At 54.2% G+C, this 27510-nt stretch overlaps 2 protein-coding genes across 3 annotated transcripts; both read left to right on the forward strand.

Moving 5' to 3' along the window:
• The first annotated feature begins 716 nt into the window (after positions 1–716).
• RPL8 (ribosomal protein L8) lies at positions 717–3504 on the forward strand. The gene is made up of 6 exons (XM_002723469.6): positions 717–758; positions 943–1090; positions 1165–1306; positions 1387–1605; positions 3058–3173; positions 3311–3504. Exons 2-6 carry the CDS (start codon positions 953–955, stop codon positions 3467–3469), a joined length of 774 nt encoding a protein of 257 aa, XP_002723515.1. The 5' UTR covers positions 717–758; positions 943–952; the 3' UTR covers positions 3470–3504.
• Positions 3505–5063: 1559 nt separating this feature from the next.
• On the forward strand, positions 5064–22713 carry ZNF34 (zinc finger protein 34). 2 transcript variants are annotated; one of them, XM_008251911.5, is made up of 6 exons: positions 5064–5383; positions 12011–12063; positions 14189–14293; positions 14447–14573; positions 14903–15025; positions 17520–22713. In XM_008251911.5, the coding sequence occupies exons 3-6, from the start codon at positions 14261–14263 to the stop codon at positions 18908–18910; spliced, it is 1674 nt and encodes a 557-aa protein (XP_008250133.3). In that variant the 5' UTR covers positions 5064–5383; positions 12011–12063; positions 14189–14260; the 3' UTR covers positions 18911–22713. The 2 variants fall into 2 exon arrangements, with proteins under 2 accessions (XP_008250133.3, XP_051685498.3); XM_051829538.3 differs by lacking the exon at positions 12011–12063 and having other exon boundaries at positions 5197–5383.
• Positions 22714–27510: the final 4797 nt, after the last annotated feature.

The raw sequence follows: 27510 nt of genomic DNA on the forward strand, positions 1-27510 counted from the left end.
GGTGACGCCTTGGTGGGGGCAGGGGACCTCAGCAGGTGGCCACACGGTACCCTTTCCCCTCGTGGTGTCATCTTTGTCTCCGCCCACGGAGGGTCCTACCTGACTGCAGGAGCTGCCCTCCCCCTCACACACCAGGCGCCCCGCACATCAGCGCACGCAGCAGGCAGGGCCGGGCGGGCCTGCCCTTCCCGACCCTCTCCACGTGCACCCCTGACCGCCCCGCGTCCTCCTCGCCCAGCGCCCCCGCTTCACCTGCTGCGAGCCGCGGAGGGGAGGTGCGGGGGTGGGAGCGGGAAGACGCCGCCCGCTTCTCCAGGGGTCCCCGCATCCTAACCGTGACCCCTGTTACCCCTCCGCCCCCGGAGACCAGGACCTCCCGGCCCGCAGGGCCGACCCACGCGTGGACACGCTCTAGGAGCAGCCGTCCTGGCGGGAGGTGGACGTCTGTACCCGTCTTCCCGCTAGGAAACCACGGCGTTCCCGTGTCGGCCTCCAGCTCCCCCACCTTACGCCGAGGACCCTCCCCCGGTAAGCCTGGAGCCCCGGACCCGCCGGGCGCCGCCTCCACAGCGCCGGGCCGAGCGTCCACACGCACGCACAGCCTGGTAGGCCTCCCTAGTGCGCCGGCGCGGAGACCAGGAGGGACTTCAAGTCCCAGTGTGCACCGCGCCCGGAAGCTGTTGCGGCCCTGGCTCCGCCCCGGAAGATAAGGCGGTGCGCGGCGGCGAGCTTCCTCTTTCGGCCGCGCCTGTGGAAAGGTAGGGTGTGTGAGGTGGTCAGGCCCGGTCGCCATCCGCCGCCATCTGTCCCTTGGGGGCCCTCCCGGGGTCCCGGCCGCGTCTCCTGAGAACGCGCTGGCGTGCCCGGGCGCGGGGGCAGGGGTCCTGAGGCCGGGGTGGGGGGTGCCGGGCCGGCTGGGCACTGACTTTGAAACTCCCGCAGCCGCGTCACCATGGGCCGTGTGATCCGTGGGCAGAGGAAGGGCGCGGGCTCCGTGTTCCGCGCGCACGTGAAGCACCGCAAGGGCGCCGCTCGCCTGCGCGCCGTGGACTTCGCCGAGCGGCACGGCTACATCAAGGGTATCGTGAAGGTAGGAGGGCCGGCCGGCCGGGGGGCGCGGGGCGCCCTGCCCGCACTCCGCACTCACGCCGCTCCGGCCCGCAGGACATCATCCACGACCCGGGGCGCGGCGCGCCCCTGGCCAAGGTGGTCTTCCGGGACCCGTACCGGTTTAAGAAGCGGACGGAGCTGTTCATCGCGGCCGAGGGCATCCACACGGGCCAGTTCGTGTACTGCGGCAAGAAGGGTGAGCCCTCCCTGGGGACGGCGCGGGCGCGGGCGCGCTGCCCGGGGCTGCGCTGACGCCGGGCACCCGCTCCCGTGCAGCCCAGCTCAACATCGGCAATGTCCTCCCCGTGGGCACCATGCCCGAGGGGACGATCGTGTGCTGTCTGGAGGAGAAGCCTGGGGACCGAGGCAAGTTGGCCCGGGCGTCCGGGAACTACGCCACCGTCATCTCCCACAACCCCGAGACCAAGAAGACCCGCGTGAAGCTGCCCTCGGGCTCCAAGAAAGTCATCTCTTCTGCCAACAGAGCTGTGGTCGGTGAGTGCAGCTGAGCCCGCAGCCCGACTGCCAGGTGGCCACCGCTGTGCGGTGGGCGGGACAGCGTCTGTTTCATCGCCCACGTGGGTTGACTGAGGTTGGGACCAAGTTACCTAGAACTTGGTAGATGGTTGTGTGACTCCATTCCAGGGTCTAACAGTTATTTTTTTTCTGGGAAGATAATGGTGACAAGGTCAGGGTTCTGACTTAGTTGAAGACGCTTAATGAGTGAAAAAGCATGAGTCCAGGTTTGTTCATTGTTTGGCAACACTCAGGCCTGCGCAGGTGCTTGTAAAATGAACAATTTATTTGAAAGGTAGAATTACAGAGCAGGGGGCACAGACAGATCTACGTCTGCTGGGCCAGGCTGCAGCCAGGGGTCTCCCACGTCTGGTAGGAGCATCTTCTGCTTTCCCAGGCACATGGCAGGGAGCGCGATTGGAACTGGAGTCCAGGCTGGAACCTGCACTCATGCTATGCTGGTGTCGCGAGTGGCGGCTTCACGTGCTGCACTGCAGTGCTGGCCCCTTCTCTGAAACGGTTTTGCCTTTTTTTTTTTTTTTTTTTTTGACAGTGGACAGTGAGAGAGACAGAAAGGTCTTCCTTTTCTGTTGGTTCACCCTCCAATGGTCGCTGCGGCCGGCGCACTGCGCTGATACGAAGGCAGGAGCCAGGTGCTTCTCCTGGTCTCCCATGGGGTGCAGGGCCCAAGCACTTGGGCCATCCTCCACTGCACTCCCTGGCCACAGCAGAGAGCTGGCCTGGAAGAGGGGCAACCGGGACAGAATCCGGCGCCCCGACTGGGACTAGAACCCGGTGTGCCGGAGCCACTAGGCGGAGGATTAGTCTAGTGAGCCGTGGCGCCGGCCCTGCTTCGTTTTTTTCCTTTAAAACTTTTTATTTGAAAGGTAGAGTTGGAGAAAGATCTTCCATCCACAGGTTTGCTCCCCAAGTGGCTGCAATGGCTGGAGCTGGGCCAGTTGGAAGCTAGGAGCTTCCGGGTTTCCCATGTGGGCACAGGGGCCCAAGCACTAGGGCCATCCTTTGTTGCTTTCCCAGGCACGTTTGCAGGGAGCTGGATTGGAAGAAGAGCAGCTGGGACTCAAACTGGTGTCCATATGGGATGCCGGCATAACATGTGGCAACTTTACCTGCTGTGACCCCTCTGCAGACTTTAGATCAGTTCGTGTCCTAGGTGGTGTGGGTGAGGGCCTTGGCTCCCCTAAGAACTCAGAAGGTGCAAGGAGCTCCTGGAGCTGGGGGGTGGGGCCTTTGCTTTGGCAGTGCTATAGGTCCTTACTGGTATGTGTGTGCTGAGAGGGGTTAGCACAGGGCTGGGGTGGGGCGCGAGCACTGGCAGGGCTCAGCCGGGGGGATGCTCTCAGTGACTTGGGCCCTGTGGTGCTGGGAAGCGTGTGATAACACCCCTGAAGTGCCCGGTTTCCCCAACAGGTGTGGTGGCTGGAGGTGGCCGCATTGACAAGCCCATTTTGAAGGCTGGCCGTGCCTACCACAAATATAAGGCAAAGAGGAACTGCTGGCCACGTGTGCGGGGTGTGGCCATGAATGTAAGTAACCCAGAAATAAGGTTGGGTGGGGGTGGACAGTCCTTTCTGGGGGGTGCCCACAGTGGGAGGCGCTGGGTGGTGGTTTGTGCGGCCCCCCAGGTGCAGCCACCTGTGCTAACACTGTCTTCTGCCTGCAGCCTGTGGAACATCCTTTTGGAGGTGGCAACCACCAGCATATAGGCAAACCCTCTACTATCCGCAGGGATGCCCCTGCTGGTCGCAAAGTGGGTCTCATCGCTGCCCGCAGGACAGGGCGCCTCCGTGGAACCAAGACTGTACAGGAGAAAGAGAACTAGGGGTGACGGGCTCAATAAAGTTTGCCCTTCTACCACCTGGCTGTGCACCTCTGCTGTGAGAGGGAAGGCTTCTGGAGCCTCTGGGTTCACAGATAAGGAAGCTGGAGTAGACCCCTGGAAGCTTCGAAGGGAGAGTGCCCTGGGCCGGGGCTTCCTCCCGACACAAGGGACCCAGCACGCTGGACCTGTGATCTGTAGTGTGTGCAGTCCTGAGTCTGGTGCCTTGTGTGGCATCCAGGCATGTGTCCCTGGATCACGGCTGAAAGCACACTGCCCTCAGGTGGTGGGGGCTCCCGCAGGTGACAAGCTAGCAGTGGTTCCTGACTTGCTCAGAGAGCTTGGGGTTGGGGTCCTGCTCAGGAGGGTTTGGCCTGGTGCCACCATCCACTCGATCATCTCACCTATGAGCCTTTAGGAGCAGGCTGAAGCTGACATTGCACAGGACTGCATCCCATGGTGGTACTGAGTGAGGGGTCACTGCTGGGCCATTCTTGACATCCAAGCTGATGGTGATGTGATTCTGGGTGTCCAGGTCCCAATCCTGTGCATAATGGGATTGCTGGCCCTTTTGCTGAACACAGATTTTTTTTTTTTAAAGATAACACTGTAAGATTTTGTTTGAGAGGGAGAGCTGAGAGAAAGGTCTTCCACACCCCAATGGCTGCAGTGCCTGGAGCCGTGCTGGTTGGGAGCCAGGATCTGCTTCAGGTCTCACATAGGTGCAGGGGCCCGAGCACTTGGGCCATCTTCCACTGCCTTCCCAAGTCAGTGGAGAGCTGGATCGGAAGTGGAGCACCAGGGACTTGATCTGGCACTGCCACAGGTTGGGGCTTAGCCTGCTATGCCACAGCACTGCCCCTCAGAGATGGGTTCTTCAGGTGCATGTACTGTGGGTGTCAGATCACCTGAGAGCTGGCCTCTGCCTAGAACTGGAGGCACAGGCGCTGGCTGGCACGTGATCCTGACCGGCAGCGAAGCCTGCGGGGAACAGAGGCCCCAGATCTGCACTATCAGTGAAGTGACTCCCAATTGGCTGACCGTGGGAGGGAAGGCGGGTAGACGTCAGGTAGCACAACAAGCAGGCCCTAACCTTAGCCTCAACCTGAGCAGGGCCTGTAGGTAGCTGTGCGGGGTGGCCTGAGGTGGGTGGATGGCAGGAGATTCTGGGGGTGGGGGTGGTGTCAAGTCCTCGCGGTGTGGGCTCACCTGTGGCTGGGCTCCCTGCTGCAACCAGGTTGTTGGGAAGCGACAGAAGGCTGCTCCCAGGCAAGGTGGGTTCCGGAGCTGTGTAGGAATCCAAGGGCCCTTCTCTAGCTTGGACACTGCGCTGCATTTGCAGTGGTCAGGTGTTGGAGGTAGTGGGCTGAACACTCACAAACTGGCCAGTAACCTCTTGGCCCTGAGAGGTGTTCCTGCTGCCCGACCTTCGTGCCTTCCTGGCTCACCGGAGAGGGAGTTCTCAGGGTTCCCGGGATTGTGACCCGTGGAGCGGGTCACCCAGTCCGGACGGAGCCTCGGCGTAGTGGCCTCGGACGGCCGCTCGATGGGGCAACCGAGACGCGCAGCCCGCTTCCTAGAGCGGCTGGGGCGCGCGGCCTGGCGTCAGTTCCGGCTCGGCTCTGATTGGCTGGCCGGGCCTGCGGTGGGCGCCGCTGCGGCGAGTGTGGGAGCGGCCGGGGCGCGGGGGACTGCGGCGCCTGCGATCCGTAGCCCCTAGGGTCGTGGACCGGCCGCATTCTCCGCCCTGGGCCCGCCGGGCCCCCCGTCCCCAGGGTCGTGGGCCGGCCGCATTCTCCCCGAGCAGCTCCGCGCCCGTGCCCGCCGCGGCCCCCGGCTCCCCGCTCCCGCTGTCGGCGTCGCCGGGCGCTGGGCCCTGCTCTTCACCGGCCTTCCAAGACTTCGCTCCTCTTCAAGGTCTGAAGCCTGCTTATTTGCCCCATCATCTTGTGCTTTTCGATACGTATTTTAAGAAAATGAGTAAATTTTAAAAGAAAGTACAGACATGAACATCAGCGACTGGGATTGCCAGTTCTCGTTTTGCACTTTTAAGAAATAAAGCGTTGTTGAAGTGAAATCACTCCGTCCTGTTGCTTCCTGACAGCCTCCCTTGGGCTCATCTCGCTTCCACGCGTCATGCGTGGGTGTTGGGCCATTTTCTCATCCACGGGATGCTCTGTACCTGAGGACGGCGTTGATGTCGCTCGTTCCTTCACTGCGGTGGCCTTGCCCAGCCCTCTGATGGACGTTGAGTCGTTTTTCTTGTTGAAGGTTTAGTACAGTCAAGGCGACAGAGAGGTAGAGACAGGCAGTCAAGCAGTCCGCTGGCTCGTTCTCCAATGGTTGCAATAACCAGGTCTGGACCAGGCCGAAGCCAGAAGCGAGGAACTCCGTCTGGGTCTTGAACCCACGTCCTTTGGCTGTCTCCTGCTGCTTCTCAGGCACATTAGCCAGAAGCTGTATCGGAACCAGAGCAGCCGGGACTCAAACTGCCACTCTGATACTGGTGCTGGTGCCACCCGCTGTCCCACGCCAGCCCCAGGGCTTTTTCTTAGGTAGAGCTGGGCATGGGTGCAGGAGCGAGAATTTCTGTGACACCTGCTTAGAACTGAGTTCCTGATAGGTTTCCCAGGTGACTGCACCCGTTTATCGGGGGCGCTTTTTTGTTTGTTTGTTTTTTAAGATTTATTTATTGGAAAGGCAGAAATAGAGAGAGAGGGTTTCCATCTGCTGGTTCACTTTCCAAATGGCCACAACGGGCAGGGCTGCGCCAGGCTGAAGCCAGGAGCCTGGAGTGTCTTCTGCTTGGGCCCTTGCACCATCCTCCACTGCCCTCCCAGGTGCATTAGCAGGGAGCTGGATTGGAAGTGGTGCAGCCAGGACTGAACCTGCACCCATGTGGGAGAGGCTTAGCCTGTGCCAGAGTGCCGGCCTCTGTCTTGCACTCTGAAATCTCCATGTTTCCTCATGTTTTCAACATGTCTTACATGTTTTACTTTTCATTTCTTTAATTCTTAATGATACCGAAACTCTTCAGATGTTTGATATCTTTATTTGTGATTTACCAGGCCAAAATTTGCATTCTTTATTTTTTTAAAGATTTATGTGGGGGCTGGTGCTATGGCGGAGTGGGTAAAGCCGCCACCTGCAGCGGCAGCATCCCGTATGGGCGCCGGTTTGAGTCCCAGCTGCTCCACTTCCGATCCAGATCTCTGTTATGGCCTGGGAAAGCAGTAGTAGATGGTCCTTGGGCTCCTGCACCTGTGTGGGAAACCTGGAGGAGGCTCCTGGCTTCAGGCTTTGGATTTGCACAGCTCTGGCCATTGCAGCTATCTGGGGAGTGAACCAGCAGATGGAAGACCTATCTCTTTGTCTTTGCCTCTCTGTAGCTCTGCCTTTCAAATAAATTTAAAAAAATATATTTGTTTATTTGAAAGGATGAGTTAACAGAGAGGCAGAGGCAGAGAGAGAGGTCTTCGACCAGCTGGTTCACTCCCCAGATGGCCACAACGGCTGGAGCTGCACCAGTCTGGGGCCAGGAGCCTCTTCCTGGTCTCTCACACAGGTGCAGGGGCCCAAGGACTACTGCTTTCCCAGGCCACAGCAGAGAGCTGGATTGAAGTGGAGCAGCTGGGACTCAAACCGGCACCTCTTTGGGATGTCAGCACTGCAGGTGGCGGCTTTACCCACTATGCCACAGCACTGGCCCCTGCATTTTTATTTTTGAGTGGCTTTTTTCTTTTTAAGATTCTTTTTATATTCTGCATATTTATCTTTTGTTACATATGTCTGTAAAATCTCTCATTCTGTCACTTTTAATTTTCTGGTATCTGAGGCTTTTTGCAGGGGGCCGGAGTCATTCTTTCCTTGTATTAGACTTTTTGTTTTGTTTGAACATTTAGGTCTCCAGCCTCCCTGAAATATGATTTTCAGTGCAGTGCCATGGAAATCATGGCTCTAGTTTTGCTTCCCTTGGAAACCTGTGTGAACACTGTGCCTCCTCTTCACTGCCACTGACTCTGATTTGTCTGTGCGTCTTCCATCATCCGTTTTCCCATGCTGGCACTTCACTTTTTTTTTTTTTTTTTTTAAGATTTATTTATTTATTTGAGAGGCAGAGAGAGAGAGAGAGCGAGAGAGAGGTCTTCCATCTGCTGGTTCACTCCCCAAATGGTCACAACAGGCCAGGAGCCTGGAGCTTTTTCCAGGTCTCCCAGGTGGGTGCAGGGGCCATTTTCCACTGCTTTCCCAGGTGCATTAGCAGGGAGCTGGATCGGAAGTGGAGCAGCTGGGCTCACACTGGTGCCCATATGAGATGCCCGTGCCACAGGCCAGGGCTTCACCTGCTGTGCCACAGCGCTGGCCGCTGCACTTCACTTTTCGTTTCCGGAGCCTAGGTCTTGATATCTGGTAGGGCACATCCTGCCTCCCTTGTTCCTGTTTTGGTGTTGCCCTGGTTAATCAGATCATTCTTTTTTTCTTGTTTATTTGAGGGGCAGACACACACACACACACAGGGAGAAAGGGAGAGGGAGAGAGAGCCCATGTGCTGATCCTGTCTTCAGATGCCTGCAACAGCCTGGGACTGGAGTGAGCGGAAGCCTGGACCTGGGCATGCATTCCAGGTCCACGTGAGGACAGGACTCCAATTACTTGGGTCATTGCCACTGCCTCCTAGGGTCTGTATGAACAGAAAGCTGGAGCTATGTGGAGTGTCAAACCCAAATACTCTGTAGTATGTGGGCATCTTTACTGGTGTCTTAGCTGCTGGGCTAAAGGCCTGCCTCTTGTTATTACTTATTTTTATTACTTCTTTTCACCTTATCTGACGGACAAAGAGAAACAGATCTATGCTTTGGTTTACTTCTGAAATGCCTGTAGCAGCCAGGGCTGGGCCAGCCAAAACTTCATCCAGCTCCCCTGTTGGTGGCAACAGCCCAGGTTCTTGAGTCATCACCTGCTGCCTCCCACGCCCAGTGCACACTAGCAGGAAGCTGGATCAGGACCCAGACCAGGCACTCCAGTCAGGGACTCGGGTGTCCCAAGTGGCTTTTTAACTAGTGCCAAACACCCGTCCTCTGGGTCATTATTTTTTCATATGATTTTTTTTTAAAAAGATTTTATTTATTTACTTGAGAGGTAGAGTTACAATGAGAGGGAGAGGCAGAGAGAAAGGTTTTCCCTCCGCTGGTTCACTCCCCAAATGCCCGCAACGGCTGGAACTGTGCCAATCCGAAGCCAGGAGCCAGGTGCTTATTCCGGGTCTCCCATGCAGGTGCAGGGGCCCAAGGACTTGGGCCATCCTCCACTGCCTTCCCGGGCCATAGCAGGGAGCTGGATCAGAAGTGGAGCAGAAAGGGCGTGAACCAGCATCCATATGGGATGCCGGTGCTGCAGGCAGAGGATTAAGCTACTGCGCCATGGTGCCGGCCCCTTTTCATATGATATTTTAAAGTCATTTTGGTCAGGTTTCACATGTCCTGTAATTTTTATTCTAATTACCCAGAATAGGTTAATTTGGGGAACACTGATATCTTTATGATGTGTAGTCCCTCTATTTATAAATATGTTTCTCCATAGGTCTTTTTAAGATCCTTCATTGAAGTTTATAGTTTGGTCTGACATATCAGTTATTTATATTTTTTTAAAGATTTATTTACTTTCTTTGAAAGAGTTACAGAGCAGAAGAGAGAAATTTTCCATCCACTGGTTCATTCCCCAAATGGCAGCAACAGCCAGCGCTGAGCCAGGCTGAAGCCAGGAGCTTGGAGCTCCATCAGGGTCTCCCACACGGGGGCAGAGGCCCACGCACTTGGGCATCCCCCACTGCTTTCCCAGGCCACAGCAGGGAGCTGGTCGGAAGTGGAGCAGCGGGACTTGGACTGGTGCCTGCATGGGATGCCGGCATCACAGCCAGCGGCTTAACCCACTACAGCACCGTGCCAGTCCCTGGGTTATTTTTTGTTAGACTTTTTCTTAGTTACTATGTAATTTTTGTAGCTGTTGTAAATGTGGCTTTTGCTTGTTGATTTCTAGTCTATGGAATTGATATTGATTAGTCTGTGTTGACCTTATACGTGCAATGCTGTTGAGCTCATTTTGACAATGAATTGATACTCTTGAATTTTCTATACAGTTCACTTTATCATTCTCTCTTTTTTTAAGATTTATTTATTTATTTGAAAGTCAGAGTTACACAGAGAGACAAAGAGAGAGAGAGGTCTCCCATCTGCTGGTTCTCTCCCCAATTGGCCACTACGGCCGGTGCTGTGCTGATCAGAAGCCAGAAGCCAGGAACTTCCTCTGGGTCTCCCACGCGGGTGCAGGGGCCCAGGACTTGGGCCATCTTCTACTGCTTTCCCAGGCCACAGCAGAGAGCTGGATCAGAAGTGGAGCAGCTGGGATTCGAACTGGTGCCCATATGGGATGCCAGCGCTGCAGGTGATGGCTTTACCCGCTACACCACAGCGCCGGCCCCTCACGTGGCATCTTAACTGCTGTGCCAGACACATGCCCCCATATGTATATTTTATCATTAACATTTTCTTTTAAATTAAAAACATTATTTAAAATAATTTATTTGAAAATCTGCTAGTTCACTCCCCAGTTGCTTGCAACAGCTGGAACTGGGATAGGCTGAAGTCAGGAACCTAGAGCTCCATCCAGGTCTCCCACAGTCCGTGAGCCATCACCTGCTGCCTCCTAGGGTGCACGTGAGCAGGAAGCTGGGATCAGAAGCAGAGCCAGGGAACCCAGACCCTCTGGTAGGGGCTGTGGGTGTCCCAACCTTTGTCTTAACCACTGAGCCAGAGCCATTCCTCATTAGCATTTTAAAGAACCATTGTGGAGATTAAAAAAAAAAATTTTTTTTTAACAGGCAGAGTGGACAGTGAGAGAGAGAGACAGAGAGAAAGGTCTTCCTTTCCATTGGTTCACCCCTCAATGGCCGCTGCGGCTGGTGCGCTGCGGCCAGTGCACTGCGCTGATCTGATGGCAGGAGCCAGGTACTTATCCTGGTCTCCCATGGGGTGCAGGGCCCAAGGACTTGGGCCATCCTCCACTGCCTTCTTGGGCCACAGCAGAGAGGAGCAACCGGGACTAGAACCCAGGGTGCTGGCACCGTAGGCGGAGGATTTAGCCTAGTGAACCGTGGCGCTGGCCAGCAAGTTTTTGTTTCTTTAAATTGTATTTTCTTTATGCTCTTTTCCCCCTTGAATTACTTATTCTCTACTTGGTTTCCACTTAATGTTTAGGTCACATATTTCCTTCTCTCGTAACATAAGCACATTAAAGCTGCACATTTTCTTTAGGTGCCTTCTTTGGATCCATTTCCACCTGTTTCCATCTGTGTATGTGTGTGAGTGTGTGTTGTGTATGTATGTAGTGCATATGTGTGTATGTTTGTGTATGTGTGTAATATGTGGATACATGTGCAGCATACATATCACATGTGCATATGTACAGTGTGTTATATGTATGCATACATGTGTATGTGTGCAGCATGCATGTTACATATGTGGGTGTGTGTTACATATGTGTGTAGTATATATGTGTGCAGTGTGTATGTTACATATTTGAGTATATGCATAGGTGTGCATTACATCTGTGAGTGTGTATATATGTGTATGCAGCATGTATCTTCTATATGTATATTTGTGTGTATGTGCAGCTTGTATGTTATATATGTGTATAAGTGTGCATGTGTGCAGCATGTATGTGTATATGCGTGTATGTGTGTACATGTGCAGTGTGCAATGTGCATGTTATATAAGTGGGCATGTGTATATGGGTATGTGTGTACATGTGTATTGTGCAGTGTTATATGTGTGGGTGCGTGTATATGCATGCATGTATGTGTGCATGCACGTGTGTACCTGTGTATGTATGCACTGTGTATTTTTTTTTGACAGGCAGAGTTAGAGAGAGAGAGACAGAGAGAAAGGTCTTCCTTCCGTTGGTTCACCCCACAAATGGCCGCCACAGCCAGCGCACTGCGCTGATCCGAAGCCAGGAGCCAGGTGCCTCCTCCTGGTCTCCCATGCGGGTGCAGGGGCCCAAGGACTTGGCCCATCCTTCACTGCACTCCTGGGCCACAGCAGAGAGCTGGACTGGAAGAGGAGCAACCGGGACAGAACCAGCGCCCCAACTGGGACTAGAACCCAGGGTGCCGGCGCCGCAGGTGGAGGATTAGCCTAGTGAGCCGCGGCGCCGACCTGCACTGTGTATTTTATATATGTGTATGCTTGTGTCTGTATGTGTGTACATGTGTGTGAATGTATGTTATATATGCGTATGTGTGTATGCGTGTCCGTGTGTATATGTGTGTGTGTGTGTGTGTGCACATGTGCTGTTTCCAAGGTGTGTGCAGTTGATCATCTATTGAGTTGTGTTCTCAGGGCTTGCTGACTTTTCTCTGTAAATTTCATACTTCAATTAAAAACATTCAAGGTTCAGAAGAGGTATGTACCACACAGCTTTGTTTTTATTAGCATTTGCCTCATCTGTCTTTTCTATATTCAGCTTTTCTATGCTGTTTGGTTTTAGGACAGATAAGTGTATCGTGTGCATCTTACCACAGAGTCGTGCATACCTGGTGGGTGAGTTCAACTCATTTATTACCATTACTCATCTGTTTGGGTTTGTTTCTATTAGTCTTGTGATTTTTATATTCTGTGCATTGTCTTTGCTCTTTGTCTTCTATTGTGTGGATTTTTTTTTCACTTTTATTTGAAAGACAGAGAGACATGAGACAGAAGGACAGAGACTTCCCATGTGCTTGATCACTCCTCAGGTGCTTACAGTTGCCAGGTCTGGGCCGGGTTGAAGCCACAAGCCCAGAACTTAATCTAGGTCTCCCACAGGAGGCAGAGTATCTAGTCCGTGGGCCATCACCTGCTGCCTCCCAGGGTCTGCATTAGCAAGGAAGCTGGAATTGGAAGTGAGCTGAGACTGGAACCCAGGCACCCTGGATTAGGATGCAAAGTCCCAAGCAGCAGCTTAATAGTTGTGCCAAATGCCTGCTCCTATTGTGTGTATTATTTTTCTTTTCTAAGATTTTATTTATTTATTTGAAGGCTGTTACAGAGAGGCAGAGGCAGAGGCAGAGAGAGAGAGAGGGAGGAGAGATCTTCCATTTGCTGATTCACTTCCCAGATAGAGCTGAGCTGATGTGAAACCAGGAACCAGGAGCTTCTTCCTGATTTCCCACACGAGTGCAGGGGCCCAATGACTTGAGCCATCTTCCACTGCTTTCCCAGGACATAGCAGAAAGCTGGATGGGCAGTGGAGCAGCCAGGACTCAAACTGGCACCCATATGGGATGCTGGCACTGCAGGCGGCGGCTTTATCTGCTATACCACAGTGCCAGCCCCCATTGTGTGTGTTTTAAAAAATTTATTATTTATTGAAAGGCAGAGAGAGGGAGGCACACACACACACTTTCATGTGCTGGTTCATTCCCCAAATGTCTACAGCAGCTGGGGCTGGGCCAGGCTGAAGCCAGGAGCCAGGAGCCAGGAGCTGCATGTGCACCCCAACATGGGTAGCAGGGGCCCAAGTAGTTGTGCTATCATCCACTGCCTTCCCTGGTACATCAACAGGAAACTGGGTTGAAAGTGCCTGGCGCTCTGGTCAGAGATTTGGGTGTCCCGAGCGATGGCTTCACCCTCAGCTTCACAGTGCCTGTCCCTAGGAAACCTGCTTTTCTTTTTCTTTTTCTTTTTTTTTAAGATTTATTTTATTTATTTGAAAGACAGTTACAGAGAGAGGTAGATACACACACACACACACACAGAGGTCCTCCATTCACTGGTTCACTCCCCAAATGGCTGCAACGGCCAGAGCTGAGCCGATCTGAAGCCAGGAGCCAGGAGCTTTTTCCAGGTCTCCCACGTGGGTGCAGGGGCCCAACCACTTGGGCCATCTTCTACTGCTTTCCCAGGCCATAGCAGGGAGCTAGATAGGAAGTGGTGCAGCCAGGACTTGAACCACTGCCCATATGGGATGTCAGCATTTTAACCCGCTGTGCCACAGCACCAGCCCCAAAGCCTCTTTTTATTTCTTAGCACCTAACATTTTATCTTTGCTCTTCCATGAAAATGAGTCTCGGCCGGCGCCTTGGCTCAATAGGCTAATCCTCCACCTAGCGGCTCTGGCACACCGGGTTCTAGTCCCGGTCGGGGCGCTGGATTCTGTCCCGGTGGCTCCTCTTCCAGGCCAGCTCTCTGCTGTGGCCCGGGAGTGCAGTGGAGGATGGCCCAAGTGCTTGGGCCCTGCACCCCATGGGAGACCAGGAGAAGTACCTGGCTCCTGCCTTTGGATCAGCGCGGTGCGCCGGCCGCAGCACGCCAGCCGTTGCGGCCATTGGAGTGTGAACCAACGGCAAAAGGAAGACCTTCCTTTCTGTCTCTCTCACTATCCACTCTGCCTGTCAAAAAAAAAAAAAAAAAAGAGTCTCGTCATCTACCTGCTGAATGAGACAACACGGGGTACCGGGTGGAGGGTTAATAGATGACTGGCAGGTTGCCTGTCCACAAGGTGGGCAGTGGGGCCGGGGCTGGGGAGGGCAGCCCTAGGTGGGAGGCCAGTGGCGCGAGTCGCGATGGCCAGGGCCCTCGGCCGTTGCAGGGGTGGCAGGCTGGGCCGTTTGTGCAGCACCAAGGGCCCTGAGATTGCAGGACGGGACCTGACGAGGCCTCTCTGTGCCCCTCCCTCTTCCCTCAGCACCAAACGAAGGCTGTGCCCCTCCCTCCTCCCTCAGCACCGAGCGAAGGCTCTCGCCCGCTGCCCCGGGGGATGGCGGCCCTGTTCCCATCTGCCCCGCCCCAGGTGAGTATCTGCCTTTCTGATTTTCCAGGGACTCCACCTGGGGCTTTGCGGGGCAAACCCTGACACCAGAGGAGGGTGACCCTGCATGCCCCTGCCACTGCCCGCTGTGGCCACTCCGGCTCCTCTGGGACTAGTAGGCACCTGTTGTTCCAGGCAGAGGTGACCTTTGAGGATGTGGCTGTCCTCCTTTCCCAGGAGGAGTGGGGCTGTCTGGGCCCTGCTCAGAGGGGCCTGTACCGGGATGTGATGCTGGAGACCTACAAGAACCTGATCTCACTGGGTAAGGCCCACCACTGGGACCCGGCTCCTGGAATACCTCTGGGGACTGACGGCTCAGCAGGAACTGGGCTGGGGGCCTCATCCCTGGGCTCAGAGACATGTGCCCGAGCAGACCTGGTCTCTGAAGAGGAGAGGGTGTGAGGTGCAGGGACGCCCCCGCCCCCCGAGTCAGCCCCCATCCTTGTGACCACCCCTAGCCCAACCTCAGCCCCTGCAGAGGGCATCCGGGGTTCCTACACCACCTTCCTCTCCCCTGCAGCCCCAGAGCAAGATAGCTCTCAGTGCAGCCTTGCGTCCTTGATGCCATCCTCCGGCCCTGTCTCCTTCCAGGAACAGGTCCTGCAGGTCCCAAGCCTGGGCTGATCTCGCAGCTGGAGCGAGGAGACGTGCCATGGGTCCTGGACCTGCGGGGCTCTGTGGGGCAGAAGCGCCCGGGAGCCAGCGGCTCAGTGTGTGAGTGGAACTGTCCCCCTCCCCCACCAGCCCTTGAGCAGTGTTTGGTTACTGACCCGAGACTTGAGTACAGGAGGCCTGAGAGTGGCCTCTGCTGAAGCCCCGGGCAGCTCAGAGGGGAGGTCTGGGAAGGTGGGGTGGGGCGGTGTCACAGAGGAGAATGCCCAGGAGTGTTGCACACAGCCAGTTCCGAGAAGGCTGAGTTGGTGCCAGCTGCAGGCAGAGAAGAGAGATGTGGGCCTGTGGGTCACAGTCGCTCTCTCAGCTGAGGCAGTGCTGACGGTCATCTTCCTGCGTGTTTCTCGTGAGGTCCTAGAGAGGGTCTTCTGGCTCAGAATATCGGAATTTTTCTTTTCTATACAGCTTAGAGAAATTTTACAAAAAAAATCCTCCTGATCGCGATATAGATGATGTCCAGCTCCCCACAAGTCCTAGGCCCTTCGGTTGCTTTCCTGCTGCCCATGGGGTCTTTCTGGTTGCTTGGCCCTTTGGGTGGTCTGTCTGGACTCTTGCACGGCATCTCTTTTATGTTTTATTTATTTTCATTTACTTGCTAGGCAGGGTGACAGAGATAGGGACAGAGGCCATCCGTCTGCTGGTTCACTCCCCGAATGCCTGCAACATCCGAGCTGGGCCAGGCCTAAGCCCAGAGCCTGAGCTCCATCTGTGTCTCTCTCATGGGGTGAGCAAGGTCCGAGCGTTTGAGCCATCGTCTGCTGCTCCCAGGAAAGCTGGATTGGAAGTGGAGAACCTGGCGCTCTGATGTGGGATGCATGCATCACAAGCAGTGGCTTAACCTGCTTCTTAATGCCCACCCCAACAAGGCATCTGTTTTGCTTTGTTTTAAAAATTTATTTGTTGGGACCGGCGCTGTGGCATCGTGGGTTAAGTATCCTCTTGCGGCGCTGGCATCCCATAGGGATGCCGGTTCTATTTCCAGTCCAGCTCCCTGCTAATGCACCTGGGAAGGCAGTGGAAGATGGCTTGAGTGCTTGGGCCCTTGTACCTGCTTGGGGGACCAGGAAGAAGCTCCTGGATTCTGGCTTCGGATTGGCCCAGCTCTGGCCATTGCAGCCGTTTGGGGAGTGAACCAGAGGATGGAAGACCTCTCTCTCTGTCTCTCCCTTACTCTGTCTGTAACTCTGCCTTTCAAATAAAGAAACAAAAGATTTATTTTTTTTATTTGAAAGGCAGAATTAGAGAAGGAAAGATAGAGCGAGAGAGATCTTCCATCCACTCGTGGCTGCAATAGCAGGGTCTGGGCCATGCCACATCCCGGAACCAGGAGCTCCAAGCACTTGGACCATCATCAGCTGCTTTCTCAGGTGTGTTGGTAGGGAGCTAGATTGGAAGTGGAGTACCTGGGACTTGAACTGGCATCCACATGGGATGCAGACATCATAGACAGCAGCTTAACTTGCTGTGTGTGCCACAGCTCCAGCCCCACCAGTGCGTCTTTGGTGAGTGTTGTCACTGTTTACTGGACACCGTCCAGTCTGTGTTGCTGCCAGTGCCCTATCACGCTAATACAGCATAGTTCATTTTTGCTTCTGCTTGTGATGGCCACGTGGCATCTCCAGTCAGGTTGGGCAGGAACTGCTGTCAGTGTTGTGCTTGCTCCCCTGACACACAGAGAAGCCTCTGGTGGGTGGGCTGCCCAGCTGAGAGAGGGGTCGTCAGACGCTGCTCAGCGCCAGCCCACACTGCCGGTCCTCCTGGTTTTCCTGCCGTGGATTGTGGGGTGGGCTTAGACTCACCTGGCTCAGGTGCTTTGTCTGTCAGATGTCCTCTGTGAATTTTGGGGTCCTTCCTTTTTTAAAAAAGATTTATTTATTTATTTATTTTAAAGATTTATTTTATTTATTTGAAAGTCAGAGTTACACAGAGAGAGAAGGAGAAAGAGAGAGAGAGAGAGAGAGAGAGAGAGAGGTCTTCCATCCACTGGTTCACTCCCCAGATGGCCACAATGGCTGGAGCTGCGCTGATCCGAAGCCAGGAGCCAGGAGCTTCTTCCAGGTCTCCCATGTGGGTGCAGGGGCCCAAGGACTTGGGCCATCTTCTAATGCTTTCCCAGGCCACAGCAGAGAGCTGGATCGGAAGAGGAGCAGCCAGGACAAGAACCGGCGCCCATATGGGATGCCGCTGCTTCAGGCCAGCGCTTTAAGCCACTGCGCCACAGCGCCGGCCCCGGATCCTGCCCTGTTCTGTTTCCCATGAGCTGTGAAGTCTGTGACTTCTGTCCCTTTGGCGTAGCAAGGACAGGTGTCCTGTAGTCCCACACAGGCGGCCAGGGAGAGTGTGAAAGGGGGCTGGTCTGGCTCTGGCACTGCCACGTGACTGTGGCCCTTGGGGAGGTCCTTCAGTCTCTGAGCTGTAGGCTTTCTGCTCTCCACCGCTCCTGGTACTTTTGGAGATGACCCAGCTGGTCAGCAGCCTCTCTGCCTCCCTCCCAGTGCCTGACCAATGACTGCTAGCTTTCTGCTTGTTGTTGCAGCTCGTGGGGCCAGGGCTGCGTATAAGGAGCTGACTTCAGGAGAGACGTTTAACAGGAAAGAACTGGATGGACTCACTCCACGAGGACGGGAGCCAGGAGGGGCCCATGACCATGCCAGAGAGATGGAGCAGGACCTGGACAGACCAGTGGGTCAGAGAGGCCCCATGCCGGTCACACTGCCCGACAAGGAGCATAGCCGGGAATCTGGGGAGAGCCTCGCATTGGGTGCGAGCCCTGTCCTTGGTCAGAGACCTCATCAGTGTGACGTATGTGAGCAGAGTTTTGAACAGAGGTCATACCTCAATAACCATAAGCGTGTACATAGGTCAAAGAAACCAAGTACAGCTCGGGCCCCTGGGGAAGCCATCGGTGCTTGCGTGCTTGTTCAAGATCAGGGACTGCCCGGCGGGAGGAGGCTGCACTGCTGCGGCTGCTGTGGGAAGGCCTTCCGGTACAGCGCCAACCTCGCCAAGCACCAGCGGCTGCACAGCGACGAGAAGCCCTACAAGTGCGGCGAGTGCGGGAAGGCCTTCAGCCAGAGCTGTGAGTTCATCACCCACCGCAGGATGCACTCAGGCGAGGTCCCCTATCGCTGCGAGGAGTGTGGGAAGACGTTCAACCAGAGGCCCAACCTCATGAAGCACCAGAGGATTCACACTGGGGAGAAGCCCTACAAGTGTGGCGAGTGCGGGAAGCACTTCAGCGCCTACTCTTCCCTTATCTATCACCAGAGAATCCACACTGGGGAGAAACCCTATAAATGCAACGACTGTGGGAAAGCCTTCAGTGACGGCTCCATTCTCATTCGACATCGCCGGACTCACACTGGAGAGAAGCCGTTTGAGTGTAAGGAATGTGGCAAAGGCTTCACCCAGAGTTCCAACCTTATCCAGCATCAGAGAATTCACACTGGAGAGAAACCCTATAAATGCAACGAATGTGAGAAAGCCTTCATTCAAAAAACCAAGCTTGTTGAACATCAGCGAAGCCACACGGGAGAGAAGCCCTACGAATGCAATGACTGCGGCAAAGTCTTCAGCCAGAGCACACACCTCATCCAGCACCGGAGGATCCACACCGGGGAGAAGCCCTACCGGTGTGAGTGTGGGAAGGCCTTCCACAACAGCTCCAGACTCATTCACCACCAGCGGTCGCACCACGGGGAGAAGCCCTACGAGTGCGGTGAGTGCAAGAAGGCCTTCAGCCAGAGCACGTACCTCATCCAGCACCGGAGGATCCACACGGGGGAGAAGCCCTACAAGTGTGGCGAGTGTGGGAAGGCCTTCCGGCACAGCTCCAACATGTGCCAGCACCAGAGGACCCACCTCAGGAAGGACTTCCCCATGCCACAGGGCCAAAGGGCGTGTCTTCCAGTTAAACAAAACTCTTAACTCAAGAGCAGTGCATGTTCACTTTAGAAAAGCTGCGAGGGGAAAGCAAGCAGAAAAGAGGCTCTTTTAGTCTCCACCTACCAAGATTCTGGGGCTGGCACTGGCACAGCACATTAGCTGCCACCCACAACGTGGGCATCCCAGAGGAGTGTGGGCTCGAGTCTTGGCTGCTCCACTTCCGATCCAGAGGATGGAAGATCTCTGGCTCTCTGTCCCTGTCTCTCTCTGTAACTCTGGCTTTCCAATACCTAAGTGAAATTTTTAAAAAATCAGATTTGTTCAATAGGCTAATCCTCCGCCTAGCGGCGCCAGCACACCGGGTTCTAGTCCCGGTCGGGGCGCCGGATTCTGTCCCGGTTGCCCCTCTTCCAGGCCAGCTCTCTGCTGTGGCCCGGGAGTGCAGTGGAGGATGGCCCAGGTGCTTGGGCCCTGCACCCCATGGGAGACCAGGAAAAGCACCTGGATCCTGGCTCCTGCCATCGGATCAGTGCGGTGCGCCGGCTGCAGCGGCGGCCATTGGAGGGTGAACCAACGGCAAAGGAAGACCTTTCTCTCTCTCTGTCTCTCTCTCTCACTGTCCACTCTGCCTGTCAAAAAAAAAAAAAAATCAGATTTAAAAAAAAAAAAAAGATTCTTTGCTGCTGAGTTAATGTTTTGTTTTAGACACACTGGGGAATATTTCTAAAAGATGTATTTATTTTTAAAGATTTATTTATTTATTTAATTGAAAGAGTTACACAGAGAGAGAAGGAGAGGCAGAGAGAGAGAGAGAGAGAGAGGTTTTCCATCCACTGGTTCACTAGTCGGCTGCAACAGCCGGAGCTGGGACGATCCAAAGCCAGGAGCCAGGAGCTTCTCTGGTCTCCCATGTGGGTGCCATCTTCCACTGCTTTCCCAGGCCACAGCAGGGAGCTGGATCGGAAGAGGAGCAGCCGGGACCCGAACCAGTGCCCATATGGGATGCAGGCACTGCAGGCAGCAGCTTTACCTGCTACACCACAGTGCTGGCTCCCAAGATTTATTTATTACCTGAAAGGCAGAGTGACAGAGCAAGAGGGAGAGTGAGAATGAGACCTTCCATCTACTGGTTCACTCCCCACATGGCTGCAGCAGCTGGGGCTGCACTAGGCTGATGCCAGGAGCCAGAAGCTCCATCCAGGTCTCCCACATGGGCAGGGACTCAGATGCTTGAGCCATCGTCTGGTTCTCTGGTGTATTAGCAGGGAGCTAGGATGGAGGCAGAGTAACTGGGACTCACACGGGCACTCTGATATGGGATGCGGCATCACAAGGGTGGTTTAACCCCTGTACCATGCGCCCCGCTGGAGAGCCACTGTACTCCTAACATCTGTGCCGTTTCCTCAGTGCAAGAAATTCAAGCTACAGAGAACTCCAATACCGGCATATTTCTACAGTTTCTAAGCAAAAATTGACACTACATCACTCAAACTTGGTTCACAGAGTTGAAAATGCCTTTTTTGTTGTGGGAAAAATCTATATAACAAAATTGACCACTGTAACCAGTGTGGCGTAGAGCACTAAGTACACTCACAGTGCAAATGTAGCTGCCACTGCTCCCGCAATTGTTTTCTTCTCCCAGTCACAAGCTCGGGACCTAGTACGCAGTACCTCCTCCCCTTCCAGTTGCTGGTTCTGAGTTTCCCTTTCCCAGGAACCCCAACTGAGTGTGATCTGTAATACACGTTCTGCGTGTCTGGCTTCGTTCCTCTAGTAATGGAGCCTGAATCAAACTCCATTCTTTTTATGGCTAAATAATATTCCACTCTGAGGACCGTGTGTTCTTGATTGTTGGGCAGTTGGGTGTCTCTGCCTTTGCACGATTGTGAATAATGTTGGCTTGAACATTAGTGTACACGCACTGTATGTGTTTGGGTCCTTTATTATATTTGCTTATTTATTTGAGAGGCAGAGTTACAGATGGAGAGAGAGGTCTTCTATCTGCTGGTTCACTCCCCAGATGGCCACAATGGCTGGAGCTGAGCCATTTCAAAACCGGGATCCAGGAGCTTCCTCTGGGTCTCCCATGTGGGTGCAGGGCACAAGCACTTGGGCCATCCTCCACTGCTTTCCCAGGCCACAGCAGAGAGCTGGATTGGAAATGGAGCAGCCAGGACTTGAACCGGTGCCCATATAGGATGCTGGTGCTGCAGGCCAGGGCTTTATCCAGCTACGCCACAGCGCTGGCCCCTCTTTGCCTATTTTTAAATTGGTTTCTGTGTTTTGTATCGTTGAATTGCAGGGGTTTTTGTTCTGTGTTTTGGGTGTTAGGCCCCTATCAGCTACTTGATTTTCCAGTGCTTTCTCCCGCTTGTGGTCTCATTCCCGTGACCGTGTCCCCGGGGAGCTCCAGCTTCTGTGTTGTTGCCTGCATCTTTGGTGTCATATGTGAAAAACCATTTCTAAAATCCCAGGTGAGGGAGCTGCGTGCTGTCTTTTCATCTGAGTTGATGTCTTACCTGTTGGTCTTTACTCTGAACTAATTTCTGTGTGGTGTAAGTCAGCAGCTGCCAGCGCCTCGGTCCAGATTTATGCTGTGTGAGTAAACCCAGTGTTCCCAGCAACACTCATTAAGTAGACTTCTCTTTCCCAGTTGAACTGTGCGGTAGTCAGCATGGGCGGCCACACAGAACACCAGACTGGGAGGCTCGTGGTTCTGAGGCCTACGGTCCAGCGTGTCTGGTTCCCCGAGGACTCTCCCTGGGCTGCCAGGGCCAGCTGTTGCCCCAGGTCCTCCCTCATGTTGGGGAGAGGGCTCTGGTATCTTCCTCTTAGGAAGGCACCAGCCCTAGTGGGTTAGGCCCCGCCCTTATAGCTTCATTTCCTGTCTCCAAATACATCATGTTGGACGTTAGAGCTTCATGTGGTGTGGGGGAGGGGCACAAACTCATTCCCTGACAAATGGTCTCTGCACCCTTGTTTAAAACCAGTCCCACATTTGTGTGAGGTCTTGTCTGTCTTTACTGAGGGCACTGCCTCATGGCAGAATTTACTCAGGTCTCATGAGACTAGGTCAGTCCTCGTGAGCATGGGTTGTCCAAGGGAGCCAGACGCCTCCCCCGAGCCCCTCCTCACTTCTGCACACACTCTTGCCGTGGTGATCCTGTCTGCCACGGGCCCTCTCCAGAACCAAACATGCTGGCACCATGCTCTTGAGTCTCCACGCCTGTGACCTAAATAAAGTACCAGACTCAGGTGTTCTGTTACAGCAGCACGCAGCGCACTGCGGGGAGACGCTGTGCTGAGAGCGGGGCAACTGGGTAGCTGGAAGAGCTTCCAAGGGTAGGCACAGAAAAGCCTAGAATACCGTGTCAGTGGGGACTTATGCGTGATCCTGGTGAGCGCTTAGAAGGTAACAAGACCTTCAGAGTTACTGGAATGCTGTTGAAAGTGCAGCAAAGCATACCGTCGCAGGGAACTTGGCTCCAAATTGTTTAAGAATGGTGAATATCAGGGCTGGCACTGTGGCGTGGTGGGTGAAGCCACTGCCTGCAAACCCAGCATCCCATATGGGCACTGGTTTGTGTTCTGACTGCTCCAGTTCCAATCCAGTTTCCTGCTAATGGACTGGGAGAAGTAGTGGAAGATGGCCTAAGTGTTTGGGTCCCTGCCACCCACACAGGAGACCAGGATGAAACTCCTGGCTTTGGCCTGGCCCAGCCCTGGCCTTTGTGACCATCTGGGATCTGGGGAATGAAACACAGGATGGAAGATCTCTCCCTCTCTCCCCCTCTCCCTCCATAACTCTGACTTTCACATAAATAAATCTTAAAAAAAAAAAAAAAGGATGAAAAATTAGCAGAAGTTTCTTCGTGGTAAATCCTTCAGGCTGCTGCTTGGTTACTTGGAACTGCTTTTCTCAGACTTGGGCAAAGGGAAGCAGGATGGGAGGCTTGGAAAATTCAGAGCCTGGCCCAGGAGAGAGTGCGTAAGACACCTGTTAGGGTGTTGCGGTAACTGCTAAGGGGATTGCTGTGGGCAGAGAGAGGTCCCAGCTGCCCGTCGGGGCCCAAGGGCACCTCAGAAATCTGCCTCTCCAGTGGCTGGCCGAGAATGTGGGGGAGAGTGATTTCAGGGAACAGCTCCGCGGGGTCCCCACTCTCTGGAAAAGTGCTCTGTTGCTTTGGCCGTGGTTCCCATGGGCCCAGGCATAGCCCAAGCCATAACTGCGAGGCGGGTGAGCAGAGCTCCTGCTGGCATCCACATGACACTGGTTCCACCACGCAGAATGCAGGGGCTATGGGGGCGTGGTGCTTCCACTGAGATTTCACAGGAAAGCCTGGGGAGGCAGACAGAAGCGTGGTGCAGGGGTGGAGCTGGCACGGGTTCTTCCACAGAGTGTCCAGGAGCTGTGGGAGACCCCAGAAAGGCAGAGCATCCGGCAGTGGGCAGTGCACGCCCTGGACTTCACCCTGCATGGACAGACACGTGGACTGAGACCAGCAAAGCCCTGGGGACAGAGCTGTCTGGCTCCTCGAAGGCCCATCCTGTGCACTGGATGCTAGGCTTGGAGCCCTGCCAGGTTTGGTCTTTCTCTTGGTCAATGTCTAGGAATGTTCACCCTGTGCTGTTTCACATTGTGTCTCCAAAGTGTGTAACTTGTTTCTCACTTGCAGGCTCACAACTGGAAGGAGTTGGGCTTGAGTCTCAGATGTGGCTCTGGACTTGGGCTTTCGGGCAGCACGGGAATGAATTAAGACTTGGGGACTTTTGGGAATGGAATGCTTATATTTCTGTGCTCTGAGAAGGACATGAATGTTGGGGGCCTGGAATACACTGCTGTCGTTTGTCCCCCAGGGATTCCTGGCACTTGAGGAGGTGGAAATGCTATGAGGTAGGGCCTAGAGGAAGGCAGGTGAGTCACGGGGCACCGCCCTCAGAAGAGGTCAAAGTCATGGGGTACAGGAGCCCCACTTCTGCATGCTGTCCACCACGAGGCCTCAGCAGAGCTGAGCTGGTGCCAGTGCAGTGCTATGGAGTCTGCAGAACTGTGAGCTGAATAAATCTCTTTTCTTTATAAAATATCCAGCCTCAGATATTTTGTTATAGGATCAAAAAGACTAACTCACAGTTCCACACTGTTTTGATTAATGTAGCTTTAAAAAAATTATTTATTTATTTGAAAGAGTTACACAGAGAGAGAAGGAGAGGCAGAGAGAGAGAGAGAGAGAGAGAGAGAGAGGTTTTCCATCCACTGGTTCACTCCCCAGTTGGCTGCAATGGTGGGAGCTGGGCCAATCCGAAGCCAGGAGCCAGGAGCTCCTTCAGGGTCTCCCACACGGGTGCAGAGACCCAAGGACTTGAGCCATCTTCCACTGCTTTCCCAGGCCACAGCAGAGAGCTGGATCAGAAGTGGAGCAGCCGGGACTCGAACTGGCGCCCACATGGGATGCCGGCCCTGCAGGCCAGGGCTTTAACCTACTGTACCACGGCGCTGGCCCCAACAGGTCATCTTAATGACTATTTACTCCATAGGGCTTGGAATGGCCCCAGGATCACCTAAAGGTGGCTGTGACCGGAATGGCTGTGGTTGTGTCAAGCTGGGGTCCTACAGCATCGTAAGTGGGATTGAAAATGCATTTAGTGGGGCTGGCACTGTGGCACAGCAGGTTAAAGCCGCGGCCTGCAGCGCCAGCATCCCATATGGGCACCGGTCCGAGTCCTGGCTGCTCCACTTCTGATCCAGCTCTCTGCTGTGGCCTGGGAAAGCAGTGGAAGATGGCCCAAGTCCTTGGGCCCCTGCACCCATGTGGGAGACCCTGAAGGAGCTCCTGGCTCCTGGTTTTGGATCAGCTCAGCTCTGGCTGTTGTGGTCATTTGGGCAGTGAACCAGCAGATGGAAGACCTCTCTCTCTGGCTCTACCTCACTCTGTTACTCTTTCAAATAAATAAAATTTCTCTAAAAAAGAGAAGAAAGTGCGTTAGTGCAGCTGCCATGCGCCGGGGCTGAGCAGGACCGGCACTGTGAGCAGCGGCTCCCCGGCCCTTGCGACTGTGCGGCTGAGTACTGACAGCCTGGACAAAGACACACACTGGAAGTGGAAGTGTGTTCTTCTGCATGGGCATCACCTTTGCACCACCATAAAGCTGGAAAACCCTAAGTCAAGCCATTGTAGTTAGGGGTCTTCTGCATGTTATTCCACGGTGACTCATTTTGGAGTCTTTATTTTTTAAAAAAGTTTATTTTCATCTACTTGAAAGGCAGAATGAGACAGACAGACAGATTTTTCATTAGCTGGTTCACTCCCCAAATGCCCACAACAGGCAGCCAGTTAGTCTGCAGCTCTGTCCAGGTCTCCTGCATGGGAGGCAGGGACCCCAGCACTTGGCCATCACCTGCTGCCTCCCAGGATAATAGCAGGAAGCAGGGACAATGGAACTTGAACCAGCCCTGTGATACGGGATGCAGCACCAAAACACCTACCCCTTATTTTAAATTGTGTCTTTAGGAAACCATTCTAAAAACAAATAAGCTTTTAAAGGATGTTTATGTATATATCCAAATGTTTCCCAGAGTGCAGTGTCTCCGCGCTGGCTCTTCGACTCCTGTGTACCTCTTTCTGATTCCCTGAGTTGCTTACTGCCTGCTGGGACGCAGTCACACAGAACAGCGTGGACCTCCTGTGTGGGTGATTGAGCTTCGTAGCAGAGGGCACAACTGCAGCCCTGGCTTAGAAGTGAGCTGGGCCCTGGAGACGCCTTTCTCTGCATTAGTGTCAGTGGAATCTCCTGCCCTGCACTCTCCCTGGCTGTTTGCTAAGACATCAGCTCTGGGGTCTCCATCCCATCAGCTGGGGGAGAGGGTCGTGCTCCCTGGATTGGTGTCACCCAGGGGACTGTGGCCTCTTTGAATGCAGGGGGCCCATGGTGTGAGGGCTGGAGAGGTGGTGCTGGCAGTGTTGGTAGCCATTAGGAGAAATAATAATGATTTAAATAATAAAATGTAAAAACTTCTAAATAAAAAAATCCAAAAGAAGTGTGGAATGTGGCTAAATCAGAGGCAGAATGTGATGTTGGTTGCTACCAAAAGGAAGAGGACCCCAGCAATCATTCTGGCCCTAGAAGGCAGACGACCTCAGGGTACAGTAGGCCAGGTGCCGCCTCTGCTCCTTGGGGTAGAGGAGGAGGTGGAGAGAGTGAGAAAGGGCGGCCCAGGCCTTTTCCCCAGAGAAAGGGGCATGGAGACTGTGAGCCTGCTACTGGATCAGTGCAGTCTGACAGCAAGAACATGTCAAGTATTTTAGAAAGGTTTCTCTGAAGACCCTAGGTTACCGGGGGATGGAACAACCTAGAACCACTTGTACTGGGTAACATCTCATGACACAGAGCCTCAAATAGTCCTCCATATTGAATTTAACTGAACTCTTATGCTCTTCTAATTGGAACATGACTTTGTCTAATTCTTCCACGTGATTAGAAGCTGGTGGGCGAGCACTGTGGCACAGCAGGTTAAGCCACTGCGTACAACACTGGCACCCTGACTTGGAGTGCTGGTGTCTGATCTAGCCAGCTCCCTGCTAATGCGCCTGGGAAAGCACCCGGTGATGGCCAAGTGCTTGAGCTCAAATCTGCATGGGAGACCCAGATGGAGTTCTGGCTCCTGGCTTCCGCCTGGCCCAGCCTCAGCCTTTGTGGCCATTTGGGCAGTGAACTGGCAAGTGGGAGATTCTCTGCTTTTCAAATAAACGAAATCTTAAAAAAGAAGAAAAAAAAAAAAAGTATGGCTGAGTGGTGGTGGGGTCCTTCAGGTGCCAGGGAGGGTCGGTGGCTTCCTTCTTGAGGAATTCCTAAGTTAACACCACAGTGGCCTTATCTCCTCTCAGTGGTCACAGCTCCTAAGTAAGCTCTCTTTTCCCAAAGCCTTACTGGTAGTGCTTGCGACACCCTCCCTGAAGGATCACCTTAGCAAGCCCTACCTGTCTGTGTGGTCGCACCCCCAGCGATCCAACACCAGCCAGCTCCTGTCCTGTCTAGCGCTGCTCTGTGGAGCACCACTCCTGTGATGGGCCCTCCCGAAGCCCCAGTCCCCTCAGCTCCTCTGTAAATGAGTTCAGCGATCTCAGCTCCTGAGTAGTGCTCCACTGGCTTTAGCTCTTCCTGGCCTCCCTCATGGAGTACCACTGCAGGGCCCGCCATTCCTCTGGGGTTTCACATTTCGGCTCCTCTAAGGATCACCAGAGATATGACCCCTGGGTGACCCCAGGCCCTCTGCGCCCCAGTGGCTGATGGCAGTTCCTTTCAGAAGTAACACCCAGTGATGTCCCTGTGGGAGAACACCGCAGGACTGCTTCTTCATGTCCTTTTGGAAGTGACTGTTGGTTAAGTCGTCTCCTATCTGCAGCAGAGCCAGCTGCCCCAGCTCTCTGAGCTCCTCTGAAATCACACTGCACGGCAGGGATCTCGGCTCTTCTGCAGTTAACACTTCCTCTGTCCGCACAGGAAACAAGCTTTTGCTTCCACTGTGGTGGCTGCTGTGCACTGCAGTCAGTGCCCACCGCCCATTTTCTCCCAAGAAGCTAAGCACTAAGGACCCTCTGCCATTAGGCGCTCCACACAGTGATGAGGATCGGAAGTGGCTTTCC

Source organism: Oryctolagus cuniculus, chromosome 6, assembly GCF_051225735.1.
Source record: "Oryctolagus cuniculus isolate XC-2025 breed Fujian yellow rabbit chromosome 6, ASM5122573v1, whole genome shotgun sequence".
Lineage (NCBI taxonomy): Eukaryota > Metazoa > Chordata > Mammalia > Lagomorpha > Leporidae > Oryctolagus > Oryctolagus cuniculus.

Bases quoted from the DNA above. Each gene is read 5' to 3' on its own strand.
- RPL8 (XM_002723469.6), top strand. From the start codon at position 953: ATGGGCCGTGTGATCCGTGGGCAGAGGAAGGGCGCGGGCTCCGTGTTC. The intron at 1,606-3,057 runs GTGAGTGCAGCT...TTTCCCCAACAG, and splicing joins TGCCAACAGAGCTGTGGTCG to GTGTGGTGGCTGGAGGTGGC. The intron at 3,174-3,310 runs GTAAGTAACCCA...TTCTGCCTGCAG, and splicing joins TGCGGGGTGTGGCCATGAAT to CCTGTGGAACATCCTTTTGG.
- ZNF34 (XM_008251911.5), top strand. From the start codon at position 14,261: ATGGCGGCCCTGTTCCCATCTGCCCCGCCCCAG. The intron at 14,294-14,446 runs GTGAGTATCTGC...CTGTTGTTCCAG, and splicing joins TCCCATCTGCCCCGCCCCAG to GCAGAGGTGACCTTTGAGGA. The intron at 15,026-17,519 runs GTGAGTGGAACT...TTGTTGTTGCAG, and splicing joins GGGAGCCAGCGGCTCAGTGT to CTCGTGGGGCCAGGGCTGCG.